Genomic DNA, 20,932 nt, shown 5'->3' on the forward strand with positions numbered 1-20,932 from the left:
CTGGCATCATGAAGTCACTCTGGGGGAAGTTTCTTCCCCTTTGCGTGACACTTGGTTCCCCGTGCATGTGCTGTTCTGAGTCCATGCATTTAGTGGTCCGTGAGCTCTACTGCTCTAGTGTTTATCCAGAAATAGTGAAAACCCACAGCAGCTCCTACAAAGATTGCATAAACCAACTCTTTTTTTTAAGTAAAAACAAATCATCATTTATGAGCATGTGCTTGTTGCTGTATAATGTGAAGAATGGGACATTAGATCTGTAAGAAATTTTCTGGCTCCCTAAAGCCCATAAGGCCCCATTAAACATATACTTTCATTTGCCTCTGCTGACTGTCCAGGGAATAAAAATGTAGTTAAATCTCTAGCAATGAGACATTGAGATATAGTAATGTGCAGCAGTCCAACTTTTTTGCAATATGCTTTATACAGACGCCAGAGGTCAGAGATGTACTGTGCAGCAAGCACTTAATTTAGGCACAGCATCCCATATTTGCTGCAGGGCTTACAATATTACTCAGCTTGTCCTGCAATCTTGTATTGTGAACCATCAATCTGCTAATGCAGAAAGAATCCTTGATTTTTTTTTCTTAATCCTTTACTTGAATATTATTTTACAAAATGGTAACTTAAGCAGGAGGCGTCAGAAAAATGCTTAATTTACTTCCATTTAGACGCATTAATATTCCAGAAGTAGGTAATAGGACAAAATGACATAACATTATTCTAAGCAAACAAAGGCTTAATCCCAAAGACAGTGGGGTTGAGAGAGACAAAGTGAGCGTCATTGTCTTCTATAAGGACCTGGAGACGTGTTGACAGCTCATTGCTTTTGTTCTAATTATTCACATAATATATTAAGATGTGAGCTGGGAGCGTGATAGATCGTAGGGGAAACAGAATGTGGAGAGGGGAATTCAGACAGCTTGTTATCAAAATTAATTATCCAGGAAATAAATATCCACTGAGATTGCTCGAAAGAGAGTGACGAGTGGGATCTTCCAGTTTCACAAGGAATAGAAAAAGTCACTGAGAAGCCCGCAGGCTCACACCTATTCTGTAAATGACAATACTCCGTGTCCCAATTTATTATATGCAAGAGAGTCTACAGGGCATCTATCCATCATATACTCCACTGGTGGAAGATTATTAAAGATTATTAATGCCATTAATGTCTTCACCCGCTCGCACAGCATGCTGCAGTCACTTTGGATGAGTTTTTCAAGCAGGGAGCCTGCTGAGCAGTGAGCATAGTGTACACTATTTAAAGGGAGCACCTATCTCAAAATAATAAAACAGAAAAATAAACTATTTGAATATTCCTAATAATTGAACTTTAACACAATCTATCTCTTACCTCTGTGGTCTATTTTCCTGTAAAGGTATGTCTTCTAAAAGATCAATAAAGGGCACAGGAAACATTTTAGTGTTGGGTTACAGTTGGCTTTAACAACATTTGCTGGTTGTTTAAATTCGAAAGCTGTCAGCCTGCCAAGATCTCCTCTGCATGGAGAAAGTCTAAGCGTGTATTGTAAACTGATTTCTCACCAATGCATACAGATACAGAGATGAATGAGGACTTGTTTCAAAGTGCTTTTACTTGTTGCTCAGAATTTGTAAAAAAATGTAGTGTGCATCATCTGTGCAAAGCTCAACCTTAGTGACAAATGGTATATATTAAAGTGTAACTGAAAAAATTTTATTTTTTATTTTGGATTGATCAGTAAGGGTTAGACAAGCTTTTATTGCTGTGTATCTCTCTGCTGGTGAAATGAGAATACTCCTGCTGACCATTATTATTGTGACAATAATTTGGAAAATCTGTTGTTACTAGAGTAATAGGGAAAGGAACTGGTTACACCTGTGACAGCTCTCTCAGATGGGAAATCTTAGATTAGCCACCATTTCCAGTTGTATCTTAAGGAAGTGGTCCCTGTAGAGGGTCACAAACAGCAAAAATAACCCAATAGAGGTGTTTTTGGCTTTACATACACTGTAAAGGAGTGCAATGAAAAAAAAATCAACTTTGAAACTAGCATTCATTTCCCCATTTGGCCAACATACCAAGTTGGAATTGTACAGAAAGAGGATATTAACCATTTGGTCAACATGCTGAAAAAGGGGTACTACAAAATAAAGGAGGAAAAATAAGGGTAAAAAAAAGGTTTTAAGAAAGCGGGCTTGCTTATGTGCTACATGCAATTTAAATATATAAATTTAATATATGATTGATTTGAGTGAATTTGATGAATGTGTGATTTGTGGGGTTATTGCTTTGACTGCTTAGGATGTGAACATATATGCTAGACAGTTAATGACATGTGGTACCAGCTATAGTAGTCAAAACAAGTTCACAGGCTATTTTCTGCAGGCTGAGAGCTTTTATGTTGAAGTGATAAGAGCAGCTATAAACCCATTCCACATTACTTTTAGCAGGCTCATCAGTCATCTTGTGATAATAATAATGGGGGAAAAATATTAGTGAAAGGTATAAATTATAAAATGTAATAAATACATTTGAAAAGTAACACATTTAAACAGCCTGTTCTCTGTCCCTGTACAAATGTAAAAAAAAAATGCATTGACATGTACAAAAAATTGTGTGATACATATTGAGTATCACTGTACTCCAGTGTTTCTCAATCAGAGTTCTTCCAGAGGTTGATGGTTCCTTGAGTAATGAGCGATTAGTGACTATCTGTCAGGATGACATTCTTACCACAGGCCAGCAATGTAAGAGATATTCTTCCCACAAACCAGCACACTAATGTATTTTGAGCTGTGGATATAATAACTATAGCAGGGGTACCCCCAAGGCCTAAAAATTATTGCAAAGAATCTCCCATGGTATAAAAGTCGAAGAATTCTGCTTTACACACTGGAGTGAGTTGGTTTATTTAGGGGTCAAATGGGTATCTCTTAACTCAGTGGTCCCCTAACTTTTGCAGGTCGCAGACGTCTAAATGCATGGACTCCTGACTGTGCATGTGCGGGGAGCCGTGTGTCACTCAAAGGGGAAGAGACTTCCCCCTAGAGTGACGTCATGATGCCAGAACCTGCCAACTCTCCTATCGCAGGTCTGAGCCTGGAATGGGAGAGTGGGTGGGTTGTGTCCAGACATGGTCCAGTATGCACCAGCCAGAGCCACGGCCCACCTGTCAGACGGCCCTAGCCAACTAGTGGGCCACAGACCAGGGGTTGTAGACCTCTGTTCTAACTAATAGCCTGTAAATATATTTATAGTGTCATTAGTGGACAATATTGAGTGTTATAGTCACTGTCTGGTGAAAGTTCACAATTTTTAGACTTAACTTTTTGATATTTATTTACTCGACACAGTCTCATCCATTCTATTTCGTAAAAAAAATAGGATTTTAAGTGTGTGTAAAATTAGTTTTAGTTATTAGTTTAGTTATTAGTTTTTTAGAAAAAATAGGTTTAACAAGCAATTGTGAGAATCATTTTTTTAACTTCTTTTTATAGGCTATTTTGAAAAAAAGGATAGTCTGGGAAGGTGCAACTGTTTAAACAAAAGTTTAAAAATATATATAAAATTTGTCTGTTCACTCATGGCGACCAATATAGGAAGTTGAGAGAGGATGGAAGCCCAGCTTCAGACCAAACTAATGGGCTAAATATGTTTTTGTTGCAGTCTGTGCCTTCCTGTCCTGTTTTGGTATGTTCATATCACCATGGGTGTTACAGTCAAAAAGTAAGAGAAAGAACACAGTAACAAAAAAACTAAATAACAAAAAAAACTTTTGATGGAAAATAAAAGTAAAGTAATTAGAAATAGAAAAAAAAACTAAAAACCTAAAACTAAAATTTGAAAGGTTGGCAAAGGAATAATTGTGCAGCTCACAGTCTGGGGACTGAGGTGCAGGAGTCATGAGTGATGTGTGGGGTCAGATAAATGTTAGATAGGTCATTATTATCCACAGTAACTAAAAGCATAGAAATTGAAGTCCTGCCGGACCCGGCATTTTTACTTAATTACCAAGAGGCTGAAGATAGGATCTCATAATCCTGAGTTGAAGGTAGGAAGCCCATTTAAATATCTCCAGTGGTGAAAACAATGGAACTTCACATGTACTACTTATATTAATTTGCCTAATTATTGCTGCCAGCCAGGGCTATCATTGTGAGCGCCTTAACAAATCTTACTCTGTACGCTGCCAATTTTCTTTGGCAAAATCATGAATAAGTATGACTTCACGCCTCATTAAATTTTTATTCCTCTAAAGTTTTCTTATTCATTGAGTCATAATTATAAACTATTTTGGTGTACTAGGATGAGGTGCCTAATTTTAGAGTCAGGTATCCCCCATGATAAGAAGCTTTTATAATAAGATATATTGTTTTGTAGTCATTAACCGTGGCATATCCTGCTCCAGGCATGTCAGATTGGTGGCTGCCAGGCACACAAGAAAAATGGCAAATCTAGATAATTACTATTGTTTAAATATGTTCTCTTCAAAGATATCGAAGGCCCCAAACAATTTCTTGTTGGATGTACATTTCAGATGGGATAAAAGGCAAGCAGATACTAATTGTCTTCTGCTCACAATTCTGACTGTTAACTGCGGCTAACTCGGCTTCTCATTAGGAAAAAAATCGAATTGGTACACGTAAAAAGAGATGCAGTGCCTCGTGAAGTATGACTGGTATAGCTTTTTCTGCTAAGGGTATGAAGAAAAATAGATAGCAGCTTAATCTTTCATCTCAAGTCAGCTGAAATGTTTGGCATCTATAAATACAACAAAGAGTTGTGAGAGAGGATGGGAAGAAGTTCAAAGAGAAGCTGATAATGACTGACTGGTAAAGAGACTTTCCTCAGCTTGTTTGTTTTATTGCTTAAAGATTTCTAGATAATATCACACAGGAAAAATAAATCTTCAGTGATGTTCTTCCTTTATTTTTCTATCTTTTTTTTTATCAATACACATTTATATAGAAGAGCTGAAATTGCTCTACTTTACACTATGTATCGCTGTGCACAACTCTTCCACCCCATTCTTAAAGATCAATGTCCAACAGAGATCTGTCTGAATTACACAGAAAGAACTCTCTGTAGGAGAGCAAGGTCTAATCATTCGGATTGGTTGATTGGATATATCACCTGTTTTTTTAACACATAATACGCTCATTGAATTTAAAATCATACCAAAACCCTGATTGCTAATGATGTTGAATGGATATGGAGGGTCTGATTTATTAAAGCTCTCAAAGACTGGGGAAAAAAGACGACCAAGGGTGGATAGGAATGATCCAGCAAAACTGAAATGGATTTCCTAAATATAGTTTTCTATTAGATTACAAATGTTTTCAATTCTGGACTCGATCACCTAGGTTCACCCATGATAGTCTATCTTCTTCAGTCTTGAAGAGCTTTAATATATCAGGCACAGTGACTTACTTTTCTAAGATAATGCAGCAATCTGTCTGGCATGTTGTGAACAAATAAAGAACACTACTTACTTTATAATTGTGACTTAATAGAGTCAAAGCCAAATTACGGGGAAAAAAAATAAAAGCAGGCAGGTTATTTATTGCGGAAGTGACAGACTATATCTGTTCTGCAATGGAACAAATTTGCCTGTCTGTCTTTTCTTTAATGTAGAAAGAGCTGTGAATGCATCAGGATTAAGTAATTAAGGTGGTGATAAAAATATTAGGTTGTTTATGTATGTAAGTGTTCAAAGAAATGTAAAGAATTGACCAGAAACCATTGTTATCAAATTTAAATACAATTTTAGTATGACTTTCTGCCCTTTTACTAAGCCTTGTATTTTAATAAAAGCATGACTCTATTGCCTGCTGGTGTGAAGGGACAGGGGGGACACAGCAGGAGGCTCCATGTCAACACATTTGTACTGGTTATGTAACTTCAAATTAAAATACATCTAGAAATAAAATGACTAGGACAGATTTTAGAGGGTTGTGCATAGCATGCTTCAGAAAAGTCTAACAAGAAAAGAACTCTAACTCTGTACAGAAGGACTACCTTTTGTCACCAATGCTATTTTGTTGATTATGAAGATACTGTTTGCTAAACGACCATGTTGATTAATACACATAGGCAAATAAATATTTAAGGGTATAGTAATAAAATAAGGCTGGAAAAATATTACCATATCTATGATTTTTGTTTTTTTACACAGCTACATCTATAAGCTAATCAAGCTATGGATAGTGAAGTGACTAGTGGAATGGTGGGGCTTTCTGGTGCTACCACTAAAGAGATAAGTAAGAGTTAATCTATTTAAGCAAGATAAATACAAAACCATAAATACTGAAGACATGTGTTGTGGATGTGCAGTGAACTTGTGTGAACAATTTAATCTATGTGATCATCTTGTGTCCTTTTTCCCACACTTGATTGGGTTGGAAAGATCTTATAAGAAGTAAGTTGTGGTTGTTACCCCCCTTTGCGTTCTAATTCTGCCTGTTTTTTTACGCAAAAAAACATTACATTGTTTTGCATGGAAATTTATTTTACATTGTAGGCCAATAATTCTTAGCCATAACTCACCGAAATATGTTCAATATTAAAAAAGTTTAACACATTTAATAATTACCTTTAAGTAAAAACACACAAAAATCTGGTAAAACAAGGGTGCATAAAAATACTGAAAACGGTAATATAACTGTACAGTAGCATATATATTATATATATATATATATATATATATATTTATATATATATATAATATCAAAATTTCTTTGTATTAGATTCAGAACAGCTATTTTGTATTGAATTCAATCAATTATTTGAATTACCCGCCGCGCCTCCCGCACACACTGACGCATGCATCAACGTCACCTGGGAAACCCTGGGAAACTTCACTGCACTCGCCGGCAGAAGATCAGAAGAAGAGGACGCTGCCTGAGGAGGAAATCTGTCGGGTAGGATGCCAGAGGACGCGATGGGACAAGGTAAGTGTTTTTTTAAAATTGTTTTTAGCTACCCTGAGTGTGGCTAGGGGTTACCGCCTTTTGCATGTTTTTTCTACCCCAAGCCACACTCGGGAATACCGCCAGGGGAGTTACTGCTTCGACAGATCATTGGAAAGAAAGACGCTGGTAATACAAATACAAATTTAATATCATTTTAAGGATGTTTGGCTTTAATAGGCTAGTAATGGCCATGTTACAATCTTATAATGTACAATTGTTTCCTACAGATATAATAGGATTGAATGTTGACATGGACATGATCTGGAAACGTTCAAATGTTAGATTCCCCTCTGCCTGACGCTTGCCAGATAGAGGATATGAAAATAGGCCCTCTGTGGGGTAAACCGAGACTTTTGATCCTACTGCTGGCAGAACATTGTATGCATCCAATAAAGATAAATACTAACTTTTTTTTAGGCAGCACCAAGTGTTTTGTGTCATTCTTTAACCATTGTTGACCCACAAATACTTCCACCTTATTACAATGACACTTTTATATTCCACTTTTGGTTAAATTGGTCATTGTGGTGGCATCATTATAGAATGATTAAATGTTTGATTACATTTTTATCAAACTTTTAAAGCAATGGAAAATATAAAATGGTGGTTTCAATCAACTGCCATGAAATGGTATCGAAATTGCCACACTGGAACCCTGAAACAAAATGTTCATTTGAATTTATTCCATAGTGTTTTTCAGTCTGGGATTCACTATTATTTACCCTTACAGTGGGTTCATATCCCAATCAAGGGTTAAATCCTGATTTTGTCTAGGAGTAAATATATTAGGGTAAAACTTAACTTCTGTCTGCAGCAACCAGTGCTCCCTTGCCTTGCTTTCAGATTGTGGGCTGGTTCTTGACTTTATCCATACAGTGCTGGACGTCTGCACTGAAGGTGACAACATCAGCATTCACACCAGGATGTGTTTTACTTCTAAACTTTCTACCCCTAGACAAAATAAACACTTATCTAATGGTTTTAACTAGAGTTAATTTGTGAGTGGTGTATTCCTTACCCACTAGTGAACACTTAAGATCATATTTTCAATTACCAATAGATGTAAAGTAGCTGGAAATGACTAAAAATTGATTTATGTATAGCCAACAGATAACATTTATCACCCCACTCACTTCACTGCCTGGCAGATCTTTATGAATCACTAAAGTGGCTAGATGGAATTACAAATCTGTTAGATCAGCCTTACTCAACCTTTTTTTAGCCCCAAGGAACCCTTAAAATAATATTCAAGTCTAAACGAACCCCAGCTAAAGCCAATTAAAAAGGAGGTTTGTGAGAATAATTCATCTTACCTTGTGGTTAAATGTATGATTACCCCCTTACAAACTAAATAGATCTTTGGTGTCTCTTTTAGGTGGCATTTGCCCCCAAACTATACAGGCATCATCAATAGGAAGTCAATCAGTCACAGCTCAAGAAATCAACCCATCAAAGAACCCTATGGTTCCATGGAACCTTGGCTGGGAATGGCTATTTTAGACAGTTTATATATGGCTGTTTAATGGATTGGCTGGAGTTTAGCTTTACATTAATTAAGGTCATAGTCCAATGTAAAATATGGCCTAGCACCAACTGCAATAATAGGGATATGTGATACTAATAAACAAAATAATGAGTATCTCACAGTGACCTAGATCTGCAGCAGAATCCTTCACCATGCCGGAAAATATCTATAATCTAAAGACAAGAATGTTCAGAAGAATATCATTCAGCCAAAAATGGAGCATTTTTACATTTACTGTAAAACAGAAATCATTTCTACTGAAAGAAAGAAAATGCAGTAAATACAGGTGTTCAGGAAAAGGAAACTACAGGATTTTTAGTATTATTGATAAAAATTCTTCTTCGGTACAGATAGCTGTAGATGTAAGGTTCGGACAATTTGTCAGCCGTTCTGGGAATAAAAATTTCAGTATGCCTGGTTAGATTCTCCACCGGGCACAAAGACTCCCAAAATGCATTGTGGAATGCCAAGGTGATATGCCAGGTGCCTGACTTGAAGCACAGGATATTTTTCTGCTGAACTCCCCCAAGTTTACTTTCTGTAGTCCTAAACAGAAGATCTGCTCACATTTCTTTGCTTGCCAAATCCCTCCTAAATGGTTCCACTTAAGTTTTTGTGATGTTTAGTTTTTTAACTAGAATTTTATACCTCTAATATATATGTATATATAACAAAAAAAACTTTATTTTACAGATAAGCATTTAATATAGAATATACTTTGAGATGTTTAATGAACTAGAACAACATTTCAAGGGCTCCTTTGCTTGTGAGAATGGACTCCTGCAAAGAAAAATTAGTGTAGGGTCGATAACTTATTCAGCCTTATGTGCCATTAGTTTTTAAGCTAGTCAGTTCTGTTTTTTTTTTCAACAAACCGGTTGAGATTAGTTTGGAATACATATGAAAAGAAAACTATAGCTCAACCTACTGGCTAAATGTAACAAATGTACATACATAATATGTAATTACCTTATTAAAAATTATAAAAGAAATGAAAATATATCATTTGATTTATGAGTCCTGAACAAAACAAAACCAAAGAAAGGAATAAAATAAATAAAAATAAATAAATAAAATGAACAAAAATGGTCAAAACTGAAAGAGGTATGGTTGTATACCTTTATTTCTATAAGGCACTGCATTCAAAGGTTGGCTGTCCCAACAAGGAGAGATGTTCACCTGCTACCAAGATGAATGTTTTGACTCACCTCCACACAAATTCCCCTTCAAATAGATTTCTGTATTGGTTTTACTATTTTATTTGTAAATGCTATAACCCATTACTGAGTCATTTATACAAGAGCAGTGGGTTTAGTATTTAAACCTCTGGCAAGATTCTGTAGTACCTAGAGTGAATCAACTGCTGAATTTATGAGTTCGCAAACAAGAACTCTATTAAGGAGCATTTACTTTTAGTCCCATTTCACAGAGGCCCTTTCGCTAATGCTTGCCATGCAAGAGCTTTAAAGTTTGGGTACTGTTAAGCCGTAAAAGTACCTGTGCGTACACTGTTGACTTGCTCGGCAAATCTGTTCAGCAGTTCTCATTGTTTTTAGGTCAAATGCTAATTGATTGATAAAGCGTTATAAGATCCTCTGGTTAGTATAGTCTTGTAGATGACAAAAAGGTATTTTTGAACTAAAACTGTAGTAAGCGGTTTAAACTGAAGGTAAAAAAGGAAAGAAAGAAACATTGCAAGCAGGAAGGCTCCTAAAGCTACGTACACACGGCAGATTTTTATCGCCCGATAATCGGCATCGGCCAAATATCGGGCGAAAATCTGCCGTGTGTACAGACGGTGTTGTCCATCGTCCGAACGACCGACCTGCCGGATCCACGGACGATGGACGACGACCGATCCTAATGAAAGGGAAGGGGGAGAGCGCGCAGCAGGGTGCCGCTCCGTCGCTCTCCCCCTCCCCTCTCCATAGAGCAGCATCGTTCATGCATCGGGCAGTCCCTTGTCGTTGGAAAGGATCGTGAAAGATCTTTTCCAACGACAAAAATTGCAAGTGTGTACGCAGCTTAACTGAAGAAGGGACAGTCTATCCTGTTTCTTCTGAAATATAACAAACTCACCGGGCTGTTTACAATCTTCTCTATAATGTGCACTATGAGCACTATGAGCTGTGCATGCCTGACTGCAAGGAATAAATGAATGACTGTGCACATGCGTGGGAATGACATCATTCCAGCCTGACCAATCAAGATGGCCAAAGATTCTAAACTCTGAGGAGGAATAGGTGAAGATGTCTGGGTGATGAAATGAGGACAGGTGAGTTTTTCTAAATAATTGTGATCAGTTAGATAGGTTTGTTTTATTACGGAAGAGACTTAGCCTGTCCCTTTTACAATAAACTACCTACCTTATCACATTATTTTAGGTTTAGTTCCACTTTAAACATTAAGGAGGAGCACAAGTCAAGCAGGAAATAAAGGATATTGCTGTAAAGAGTACCTGTATGTATAATGGTGTTATGGAGGCAGAAGGAAACATTTAGGGGTTAATTTAAAAATGTTTTTAACCAAGATGCACCAAACTTTTCCCTAAAATGTACTCATTATTCCCATTGGCTTTGAATAGAAAAATGAGTAAAAGTTGAATTTATAATTAAATCCAATGTGAAAATGTATAATTTTTGGATATACGTTTAAATGAATCATTATTATTATCCAGGTGTTATTCAGGGCCCACATATTATGCAGGGCTTTACAAGTCCATAGTCATGTCAATAGTTGACAAGCTAACGTCCCTATGTGATATGTCAATTTTGTGGGGAGGCCAATAAACCTAACTTTTTTGGGGGGATGTGGGAGGAAACCCATGCAAGCACTGGGAGAACCCGAAAAATCCCTGAAGATAGTGTCCAGGCCGAGATTTGAACCTGGACCTAGTGCTGCAGAGACAAGAGTGCTAACCTCTGAGCCATAATAATAAATATAACATAACATAAAAACATTATTAAATATAACCCTTAGGGCTTTATTTATACAACAAGGAGTCAGACATTCCCTCAAACATTCCTTCATGTGAATCTTCTATATCCACGTGTTTAAATGGCAATAATTGATTTCCACCAGGGAATGCTGGTTCCTTTTTTATAACTAGAGCCCTATGACTGTTCTGGACCTAGCATGTGTTATAATTCCGCACATTATATCTCAGCATACTACTGTAGCCAAACCTAACAGCCTCCATCTACAAAAATAATGGAGCTTATAGTAGCTGAATGCTGAGTGTACATCTGTTATGGAAGACATATGGTGGCTGTGTTACTAATTGCTCTGACTGCCATGCTGCCATCTTACTTTAATGCTTGAGTCAAAAACTGTAAATGAATATGTGGAATAGGATTTAGAAATGGCAGCCCCCATATCCTTCTTATGACTTGATGGTTTATTTTCACTCCTATGACTCTTCCCTCACACACTAAAAGAGAAAAATAAATTGTCAGCACCAAGCAACCTTACATTTCTACTGACAACTGATCAAAAACTGCAAAACACTGCAGGTAAAGTCAGCATGACTGTCAGGCAATTAGCATTTTGTTTAAAAAAAAAGAAGCCAGGAGATAAAGGTTTGCCCATATGATGTGTAAAGCACAACTAAAGTCAGAGAAAAACATGTGTTGGAAAAACATAGGGGCCAATTTACTATCAGAATTGAAGCTGTTCACATGGGGAAATGAATCCCCTTGCAAGGAATAATTTATTCAGCTTAGTAAATGAGATAAAGCTCTGTTACTTCTCCCATCTAATCATGTTTCAGAAAATTTTTTTGATTTTCTAGATACTCTTGCATTTGCTAGAATATTCTTTGCAGTCACTAAACTGAGTGAATTATCTCTTGCAAGGGGATAATTCACCTGGGTGAGTGAACAGCCTAAATTCCATATGAATATATCAATATGTTTATTTATTCACAGTAATTTTGTTGCTATTTCTATTGAATACAGCAATGATGGCCACATTTTGTGCCATTGGTTTATACTTGAGTCAAAAGATTTTCCTGTATTCTCAAAATAATTATTTAAATTAAATGTAAAATGACTACATCAATCTTTTTTTTACTTTGGATTGGTTTATATTTGAGTATACTATCATTTAGAATTCACTGACAAGTTCAGTCGGCTCTCTTTAGACCTACATTTTACCAGTCCTGCAGGTTCTGAAATCCTATAAACTTTTAAAAGAATGCAAAGTTCACGTGAAGCAAAGAAAAGTCAACATGGTTTTAGACTGACAGCAGTTTGCAAAGCAACAGGGTCTGCAACTGTACAAAGTGTGTGTGTGTGAGGGGGGGAAAAAGCTAATAAAAAGACATAAAGGTATTTAGGTAATTATATTAACTACGAGAAGAATACATTCATTATTATTTGTATGAATACATTATTGGATTTTTTGGCATTATTTTTATCAGCCTGGAGTTCAGCATATAAAAGTTCAGTTTTATTGTTAAGGGATGATGGAATGGTCAACAGAGCAATTACTCATTGTACACTCCATGTGCTGCTGGAATGGATAATCCAGCCTGTGGACTTGAACATCATCCTTTATTTGATTCCAACTACAGAAATATTAACAATGAAGAGAGGGACAGTACGAGCCACAGTGAATGGTCACGTCACTGGAAACACCGAGGTGAACATGGATTTTTTATGTTTATTATTACAAAGAATTCCACCCAACACAAAAGCTTTTAAGGTCATTTAAAATAATCCAGCCCAGAGCAACAATTCATTTTACTGTAATCACTGGGCATTGGAATTTATAATACATAATTTATAAGGACAAAGATACAACAGTCACATTGAATTATTCCAAATGCTTCCAGCTCTAACAACTGAATAGTAATGTTACAAATAAAAGACATGATCGGAAAGAAAAATCAACATTTCTAAACACAGAGGAACAAGAATACCGCTTTGAACTGCAACTGAGATAATAAAATTTGAGATTAAAGTAGAATTACAGCTTCTACTGTTTAACAAAAGAAAAGTATCAATCACAGAAAATAAAGGTGCATTAATACTGCCACTTAGAGGGAAAATAGATACGTACAACACCGGATGCATCTTAAAATACTCCCAATAAATACCAAGTCACTTTGTGGCTACCCAGGTGCAACAGAAATTTATAATATATATAAAAATAGCTGAAAAAATATATTTGATCAATAGATGAACATTTGATCTTTGGAATAATAGCAAAAAATGCCCTAAATGAAAGAAAACCTTTTTCATGTGAAATTGATCGGCACTTGGACTAAGAAGGGACTGTACTTGGTCTAATCAGGTGTCCCACGTTTATATATTAGGACTAGAAATGGTTTGATAGGAGCAGAGAGCAGACGAATGACATCATTTTTGATCATCATTTTTGATTTTTGTTTCAAACATTTTTATTAAGAATGAAATAAGAAAAGAATGAAACATGTCAACTTCGAACATTAAAACAAATGATACAGATGAAGAGGAGGAATCAACACAACGAACCATGAAACAACAAAAGAGCTAACATGTATCATGAATGATTAACATCAAAACTTCATCAAAAAAGTTTAATAAAAATTTGTGGGAAGCTCTATAGACAGGGACCTTGCAAAAGAAAGCAAGGAAGAAAGGTAGATGGAAAGGTAAGAAGAAATAGATAAAAAAAATCAAAAGTCCTAGAGAATGGGAAAGTCAGGAGATAGAAATGAAGCAAAGGAACCACTACAGCAGGATCACATAGGGGAGGAGTGCTTGACAGACACAGGACGTACAGAGGTGATGAGTTAGGTACCAAGTAGAATTAATGAAAGTTTTACAGCCTTGATTAATTAAATAGGGGCATAGCACATTGTGGGGAGGTGAGCTAGGTGTAACAGAATTGTGGGGTGTGCAGGTATGTTTGCTAGTCTCTTCAAGGAGCATAATCATGTTCAAAGTTTTTATCAGCTGGTGAAATGTGGGTGGAGGAAGGGGATGTAACATGAAAGACACATTATTAGGTAAAGGTGTGTAACTTCAATACCAGCTCCAGTTTACATTTCCTGGAGCCTCATTATAAAAACCACCAGAGCTAGACTCCCAGATGCAAGTGAATACCTAAATATGAGAAAACCAATAACTGATCTGAATATATATATATATATATATATATATGCAAGTATAAGTAAAGATTCTTTGTAAGAAGGAGACTAGATCATATTTGGACCATGCCTTTCCCAGGCCTATATGCGTGACTCATCTAATGCCAGGAGATATCCTTAAATTCTGATTCATTAAAACAATAGAAAAGTAAATGAACATAAAAAGCAACTGTTACTTATAGACGCAAATCAGGACTTTGTATAATTTTTCCATAAAATGGAATGTGAAACCTCATTTGTTGTTATCTTCAACAACTTCTTATTTGTGCTAATTTTCCACAGCTTTAATGAAACAGCTTCTTAGTAATAAATAGTTCTACTAGTGCGTATCAAAAGACAGGATACTTTAATGAACTGAATCATAGGGATAAAATATATCACAATATGAGGTGAGTCACATGGATTATTGGAGAAAAGAGTTCAAACTACCATATTATAACACATCAAAAAAATGTTTAAAAAGAGAAATATAAGAAATTACATTGATAACATCTACTTTTGAGAATGTTGCTTGTCTGCAAGGTTCATTCATTGGAATTATAATTTCCTGCTCTAGAAAAAGAACAGCAATCATGAGTTTTGATTTTACTAGCTGGAGGTCTAGAGAGTCTAGACTTTGAGTTAGTCAAGCAGATAGCATTCAGACAGAGAATCTTCATATTTTTCTTAGTACATGTTTCATTTAAATATGTTACTGTATGACAATTACAAATTTGTTTTTGCCATCTGTAATTTTGGCCTAACCATACCAGCTCTGCTCCACATGTTCCTCTTGGTCTAGTCGCTTCTCATGTTCTTAACCTATACAAGTCATCCCACTGATTATTTGCCAGCTAGAGTTGCAATCATGGGTGAATTATGTGTTTCTGTTACATAAAAATTGTCTATATTCTTTGGAATCTAATGGAGGAACGTCTGGGAACTTCCATGATTCATGTCATGTTGGGTTCAAGCTACCAAAGCACCACACAATATAAGCTGGAAAGGTGCTTGTTTTAGGAAGATGATAGCAGTATAAACCTAAATCCAAATGAATGCCTTATCTATTACCAATTAAGAGATTCGGGAGAACATAAAACCATTTAAAGGGGAACATACATTTATATTTTTGCACAAATATATTCATAAAAGTGTTTTAAAATATTCAGTGATCAGCACAGACTCACCATGACAGAGATATGTAAAATCCTAAGTTCTTCATCTGCTGCCTCGCCTTGAGGTTCATCAGTGGCTTCTTGTCCCGGCAGACTTGAAGCACCATCCTGGTGATGAATATGGAAGAGAAGTGTTCCATTCTCAAGCCACTGTTGTCTCCAGCGGACAAGGGGAATGTCATCTGTGTTCCCTGCGATTTCTGAAAGAAAATGGAGAATGTTTGAGGTACATGCTATGGACATTAAAAAAATGCTACAATTTAAAAAAATAAAAAACTATGGCAATAGTTGAATGAGACCTGGATTCCCAAGATGTGATCAACACATCAACTATAGGCATGAGGATTCCAACCTAAGACATCACATGGTCTTCACTGCTCGGGGAGATCTAATGGTAGCAACCACTGGATGTTAAAAAGAAATATCTTGAAAATGGCTTCATTCTTACTGACTGCATTTAAGTGAATGATGCACACTCACAATACTGAGAGCAACCTGCATTATTTCTCTGTGTGTATCATGAAGGTAATTCTCTTTTTCAGAAAAACAGCAGAAAGATGCTTTTAAAATTTTTCAATAGCTTTTCTTTACCCAGAAGTCATCTGAGAATTTGGAATTTATACTCAGGTTTCAGATTCCGTGCTAAATGGCTTTGATTTTACCATTTATTTTACCATTCATTGTCTAGACCTTTTTTTTATAGGATTAGTTAAAACCCTGCTGGCTCCCCTATCTACAGTTCCTTTTGCTAGATCACTGGCCCCCTCTCTCAGTGCAGCATAGCCCACATACAGCAGACTTTTTTTCTTTTATTTAGACTACCTCCAACCTGCAAACCTGTGTGTGGAGTACCATTAAAAAGTTCAGGAAAGCATTCCTTTTTGCAAGTAAAAGTCACATTATAAAATATTACCAGATACTGTAATTGTTACTAAAATAATTCAATATAGAAACGTCCAAAATAGTCCAAAATGCTTTGGCTTTTACAGTATAGTAGGTCAGGGTGTCTGCTTATGTACTGTGAAATGACTATGTGTTTTTGCAGTGGATGTTTGTGTTCCAGGAAAAAATGTATTATAGAAGTTTTGCTTTATTAAACACTGATGTTTGTGTGTCCTCCGTGTACCTAAACTCATCAGTTCTACTATAAAAATATGTGGGTCCCAAAATATTTCACTGCACGATTATTTTTGTGCCATGAGTTGGCTAGAGCAGCAATTTTCTTTTACAAGCTGTAGAACATCTGGATATCACACACTTTTTATAGTCATTTTGCCCACAGAAATATTTAACCCAGAGGCTCTCTAATGATCTAAACACCTTCTACTCCACAGAATTAATTAGCCACAAAAGTTTACAAATGATTATTCAATTTCTTTTAAGAAGTTTTTACCCCCTCTAACCTCTACCAGAAAATTCATTTATTAATACCTCAGGATGTAAATTTTCTTCTTTGTAAATGTTTCTTTCTAAAAACAAAATAGCTGTGTGAAACTGAAAAGTGTATTATATAAACTACATGGTATTCAACAGGGCAATGGATCATTTGATGGTGACAACTACTGATCGATATTTTGACTTGATGACTTGAAAATGGACATGTAAGGACAACATATTTTAATGTATCTCTTTGAACCTGATTGCACCAATGACTGTAAACCTATGGTCAAATCAAAAAGTCACAGAGGAATAGCATCTTTAAAACTATTTTCTGGGGGCCATTCAACTACTGCCCAGTGAATGCGAAAATGCATTCACTGTAGAAATGGAAGGAAGACAGGAAAGATGAAGGATAGATGTAAAGAAAGAACAACCTCACCCTTAAATCTCCCATGCAATATTAATATCAAATAAACGTCCGACAGTAAGCATTCCATTCACATCCACTCCATTTGATACCAAGGGGAACTAAGAAAAGCCCAGTACATGTCCAGGGGCTGGAAGTGAAGCAGGGATTTGTTTCCCAAAATCACTTTATAATTAAAACCCAGGAGAATAATTAGTGCATGATTAAGAATGCATCCTTTTTCTAGCTTGCCCTTCAAAGTGATCTTGTGACCTACTAAAATATAGACCCCGTTTTGTAATTGGAGGGTGTTTCGATCCAATCAGGTAATTGGGTGTCTGTTCCTGCAAGGTCAAGATCATTTTGTAGAAGAAGTGACAGATTGGGTATATCCCACACCAGGGGAGAGTAAAGGCCTAGAAGGAGACTCAAACGTGTTTATGTGGAGAGAATACTGTGTAAGTGGTTAGGTTATTTTGTTAGAAAATAATTTGATATTTTGAATAGTTAAAAGAAACTAGCTAGAGATTGCTGAAGTATTCACTTTTCATGTTTCACATAGTGATGTCTACATAAGAATCCTTTACAGCAGTGTACAGTTCTACACGACAACACGAGTGGTCCCAGCATCCAATAGACCCCATTCTATTACTAATTTGCACCTACATTCCACCAACTTGCTGCAGCACAATCTGCACAAATTGTAAGTCAGACCCAGCACTAAAAATTATAGCCAAAGCTTTAGGCAAGAAGAAAAGCCAACCAGTGAACCATCCAGGAGCCGTCACAGTTGTGCCAGGAAATTAACTGCTTTCCTTTTATCCAAGCTTTACATAATCTAAGCCAACCAGATTCAACAAGCTTTTCATCGTGCTTTAAACAAACCTGCTTCACTGTAAAACCTATCTGTCCTCTTGGAGAATTTCACACATTGGTGATTAAGACGGTGGTAAATCGGTGGTAATTACTGTTCTATTTTTTTGCAGAACTCTGGCTTTTTCAAAAAATAGAGAGTATTCAAAGAAGTAAAGCAATCAGGTGCACTAATAAAACAGCAGAGTGATAATCAACAACTCCATAAGTAGGCTTCATCTGAGTACCTTTAGGCTATGATGCATTCACCAGAATATTGTTCCTCAATGCACATTTTAGTACCATGCTATGTTTTGTACACATACACCAGGTTAAATCAGAATCTGGCTTTTGCCGATCCAACATTTTCATTTTCTAACAGTCTGAGTGAATGCCTTGAGTAGGTCATCATCCGGCTGGATGAGCATTATGTAGTATTTTCTACAGAATTGTCCTGAGTTAAGGTATCACAATCAAATTCCCTTTTTCCTAAATTATGTACTTTATTTGTTTAATACACATCCATCTATATCACATCCAGGGTCTGTCTTGTAAAGGATATCTAAACCCAGTACCAAAAAATAAGATATTTCTAGATCATTTACATCAGCCTAGATGATGACAACATTATACATGCGTGAATTACTGCATACAGAAGGATGTTTACAGTTTTACATAGCGAGTACCATAAAGGTTTGTCTGAAGGAACACCATTAAAATGCAGTTATGTATAGATGAGGATGCAAGCATTAGTGCACATAAACTAAATAATAAAATATCATTCTTTACAAAGAGTTCTTTTATTATCGTCAAGCACAGAAGCCAAGATAAAATAAAATTACTAAACATCATTGACATGCTCAAGCTTTTGAATTTTTCTAAAAAGTCTTTTTTTTCTCTATGGAGAATAATTTTGCTTTCCTAAATATTAACTTTAAGCAATTCCACAGTGCATTTTACCTCCCGTTTAAAGATAAGTGCTTGATAAATCCAGAACATTTTTTTTATTTTTTAAATAGTTTTTATGTCATAAAAATAAGAACGGACTTGCCCCAAGTAAATACCAAGTATAATGCTTCATAAACGGTATTATTTCAGTTGTTATAAAAGGAGAAAAGTTTGCTTTGCCAAACATCTGGCATCCTGGCGTTCAGCCTAATTAATCATCTACATTATTAACTTATCTAGAAGGACTTTTTAAACCAAAATGTTGTAAATAGACACAAGCCATCAACGCTGCCTTAAATGGCTTTTATTCCAAATAAACTTTGTGAACAATTTGAAGGGGAATTCATTGTTGACATGTTTTTGTCAGTTATGGTTTCCTTTATTTCCAACTCTGGAAAAAAAAAACAAAAAACAATGGAAATCATTAAATGAACACCTCTAGCTTGCTACAGGTAACAAGGCAAAGCCTCCTGGTCCTGTTAAATGTCTGCAAAATGACTGCTGAACCTGATCACGTGGTCAATCAGAGGTTAAAGGGTAGAAAATCCTGTGGGACCCATTAGATATCTATATGATGGCACACTAGCAATTTTCAGCTATTATGACAGCTGCTGCGGAAATACTTTCTAAACAAAACTAATTATCCGTTGTGATTAAGTCAGGGAATTTTTTTTATCATCTTTGATTAAATGACTGCCTGTTTTCAAAGTCAATATGGAGACTCATGTACACAGGAATCTATGTTAAACGGCCATTCTTGCAAGCCCCTTGGGACATGCAATGTTTTCCCCTAGTGTGACTGTGGCTCCATCTTCATGCTTCAGTGCTGCATAATAACAACATAAGCCTTTAAAGCTCTCCGTACAAAAAAGAAAGCTGTTTTTTTTTTTTTTTTCAAATAGTGTCATTTTGTGTGTCATTACACTAATTTTTAGCCCGAAAAAAATTTGACACTGTTTTTGCTTTTTCCTTTTTTCTCCTCTTTTTTTATATTGTAACATATTTTTTTAAAAACAGATTATTTGCTTTTGTATAATTGAGTGGTTGAAGTTAGTGGAGCTTGATCTTATTTGCTAAGCTAAGTGAAATATTCATTAATTCATATTGTTATGAACAGTCTAAAGTAAATGACTTTATGGGACACGCGTCAGTGACTCACAAAGTATGAGAGTCATAGTCAACTACAAGGATATCAGCAAGTGCCGCCGCCATATTTTTGTCACAATGGTTCACTCTTACCTTGAAATCCAGACATTGATACCTGCTAAAAGGTATTTTACTACTGTCAGAATGTCTTTAAGTTGAACAATATCTAAATCCAAGAACAAAACTGCGATATATTGCAGCTTACCAGTCCTTAGATGTGGTGGATGCATTCATTCTCTTTATTGTGGCTAAGCCTCAAAACATTTTTCACAAGCAGTGAAAATGTCTGCAAATCTTGACAGAAATGCCCTATCACCTAAAGTAAAATGAGCTGATAAGCCGAATAATGTTATCGATTTTATAGGCTGTATCTTCTTATCTTCTGTAAAGTAGAAATTTATTATCCCCTATGTAAACATAGGCCTCAAGCCATA

The 20,932-nt window shown here is 36.0% G+C and overlaps 1 protein-coding gene across 2 annotated transcripts in view; it reads right to left on the reverse strand.

Moving 5' to 3' along the window:
- The window catches only part of ASTN1 (astrotactin 1), a 330,666-nt gene that overhangs the window by 139,508 nt on the left and 170,226 nt on the right, over nt 1-20,932 (reverse strand). For both annotated transcript variants that reach the window (XM_072419736.1, XM_072419735.1), the window contains exon 2: nt 15,779-15,966. In XM_072419736.1, coding sequence (XP_072275837.1) covers nt 15,779-15,966 — 188 coding nt within the window. The remainder of the gene's footprint in view (nt 1-15,778; nt 15,967-20,932) is intronic.

The sequence above is a fragment of the Pyxicephalus adspersus genome, chromosome 8 (genome assembly GCF_032062135.1).
Source record: "Pyxicephalus adspersus chromosome 8, UCB_Pads_2.0, whole genome shotgun sequence".
Taxonomy (NCBI): domain Eukaryota; kingdom Metazoa; phylum Chordata; class Amphibia; order Anura; family Pyxicephalidae; genus Pyxicephalus; species Pyxicephalus adspersus.